Genomic DNA, 2292 nt, shown 5'->3' on the forward strand with positions numbered 1-2292 from the left:
TGTTTCTGTTCATCTCAACGTTTGACTTTTAGTGAAACAGAAATAAATGAATTGGTAAAAACAAAAAAAAGACCGAGATTTACAGAAACATGAAGGTAAATCCTGTGTTTTCTGTCCTCTCAGGTGATTCTGATGACATCACTTTCATTACTGCCATCACACCAAAAACGCACTCGTATCCCTCCATTCATCTTTTTACTGTTTATTATTAATGAAAATCAACCTTACAATCTGAGTCGGGCTTCAAATTCAGGTGTGGATTCAGTTTTATGGGTCTTTGCTGTGAAAGTCAAGTCTGAATTTGAGCCTCAGTCATTAATAGTTGTAGAATAAACGTGATGATTGGACCCTGGTGTGAAGAAGTTAACGAGTTAATTAAATCTGAGCAGTTGTGTGATGAGATCAATGAAAGAGAAATGAATCCAGAGCCAGTCAGTGAACTAGACAGCTTCTGCATCAGGATGGTAACATCCACAGGTGTTGATAATGATCAGTCCAGTCATCACGTGGACGTGTCTGTGGACCAATCACGTAAAAGCCACACGTGATTATTATTTTTTCACCTGTGAACATCAGAGAGGTGAATCAGTGGCTGCTGGTCTGCACTCTGGAGACCTGATCAGTCTGATTGGATTCAGCTGCTGCTGCTGCTGATAAAGACCCAGGTCCCCAGAGACAGGCTGCTTCAGACCAGGTGAGATTCAGACTCAGGTAAGAGGACCGACTGGTCCAGAACTAGTGGTGTTTGTTAGTCCAGATGAAGCCACTTGGTACCAGTTTGTGTCTGTCATTGATCTGCTCTGAACTCTGACCAGACTGTCTCTCCGGTCTGTTGGTCCCTGAGTCTGAACTGAAACCTCTTCTCTCTGCAGTTTCCGGCATCATGTCCGCGGCCAAGTCCAGCTCCACTCTGCGGACCCTGCTGCTGACCCCGGACCGGATCCCGAGCTTCCTCATCCCGGCTCGCAGCCCGCTCCGCGCGCTCTCCCCGCGGCTCCACCGGACCTCGGACCGGACCAGGCTGTTGTCGGACCCTGATGCCGACAGCCCGGGGGGGAGTCCCTCCGAGACCCCGCTCAGCCCCGCGGCCTCCCCCCGGCTCCGCCTGCGCCTGCCGCCGCGCTTCAGGGCCGCGCGCCGCGCCGCTGTAGCGGCAGAGCGCGCGGACGCGGACACTGATCTAACGACGCGCGCGGCAATGTCGCTGCCGCACGTGGAGAAGATGAGCACACCGTACGGCTTCCGCGCGGTGCTGGCCGCGAGCCCGTGCACAAACCGTCGGGAGTCCCTGTTTCACCGGAACAGACCGGTGACGGTCACGGTCACGGACACGGAGCTGCAGGACCCGGCAGACCTCGACCCTCCCACTCCCCCTCCTCCCACTCCTCCTCCCCCCGGCCGGTCCCGGGTCTGTCTGCGGCCCGTTAAGGCGCTCGGTCTGCAGGTGATGAAGGAGCTGAAGAAACCTGCAGCCGCTCTGAAGGCTCTGAGTCCCGCAGCCCGCAGGACCGAGACCCGCTGACGTCACACCGCACCTGGCAGGTGGACCGGGCTGTTGGATGGTCTGGATTATTTATGTTTTTTAATTTCGTAATGATTTAATAAATGGTTTGAATGAACTTCGTGTGTTATGACTATGACTTTGCTTATAAATTTGACAAGATCTCGAAACACTTTTCTTTTTCCCTCAGTTTTTCCACCTTCATAAAAATACAATAGCCTTTCCCAGGATCCTATCCTATCCTCCTATCCTATCCTGGAGTGATGTAGTTATTGGAGCCTATTTGGTAGCAGAGCACACTTGGTCTAAATTGACTTTTTTTTTCTCTCTCCCTTTAGGCTATTTAAATTCAAACAGTAGCCTACATTCAATTCCAGCAACAATAAAGGTTATAACAAGTCAAGTCTGAATTTGAGCCTCAATCATTAATAGTTGTAGAATAAACGTGGTGATTTTGACACACAGTAGCAAAAAATAAATCTAAACATAGAAAATAATATCATAGAATAACGTTAGACCAATACTGATTAAAAAAAACAAAACGCAAGACATTAAACATGTTTAAGTTTCAACAGCTTTAATACGCACACAGGGAGTTTTTGATGGAGGCTACTCTGTTTTAAGCCAAAGAAATTCGTTTTTTTCTGACTGAAAATTTACATTTGTGTAGGCTATGTGGAATTTAGCAAAATGTAAGATTAAGTTCATGAGAAAATAGGCAGCATCGTTCTTCTTCCTATTAAAATCATAACGAACGTGGACGCTGGCTCGGTTCACGTCGTCGCGTCACA

At 48.4% G+C, this 2292-nt stretch overlaps 1 protein-coding gene across 1 annotated transcript; it reads left to right on the plus strand.

Moving 5' to 3' along the window:
* The first annotated feature begins 620 nt into the window (after positions 1–620).
* On the plus strand, positions 621–1581 carry LOC146978345 (C2 calcium-dependent domain-containing protein 4C-like). Its single transcript, XM_085791050.1, has 2 exons — positions 621–711; positions 873–1581. Exon 2 carries the CDS (start codon positions 884–886, stop codon positions 1520–1522), a length of 639 nt encoding a protein of 212 aa, XP_085647176.1. The 5' UTR covers positions 621–711; positions 873–883; the 3' UTR covers positions 1523–1581.
* The last annotated feature ends 711 nt before the right edge of the window (positions 1582–2292 follow it).

The sequence above is a fragment of the Trachurus japonicus genome, chromosome 11, assembly GCF_045865225.1.
Source record: "Trachurus japonicus isolate A0001 chromosome 11, Traja_1.0".
Classification (NCBI taxonomy): domain Eukaryota; kingdom Metazoa; phylum Chordata; class Actinopteri; order Carangiformes; family Carangidae; genus Trachurus; species Trachurus japonicus.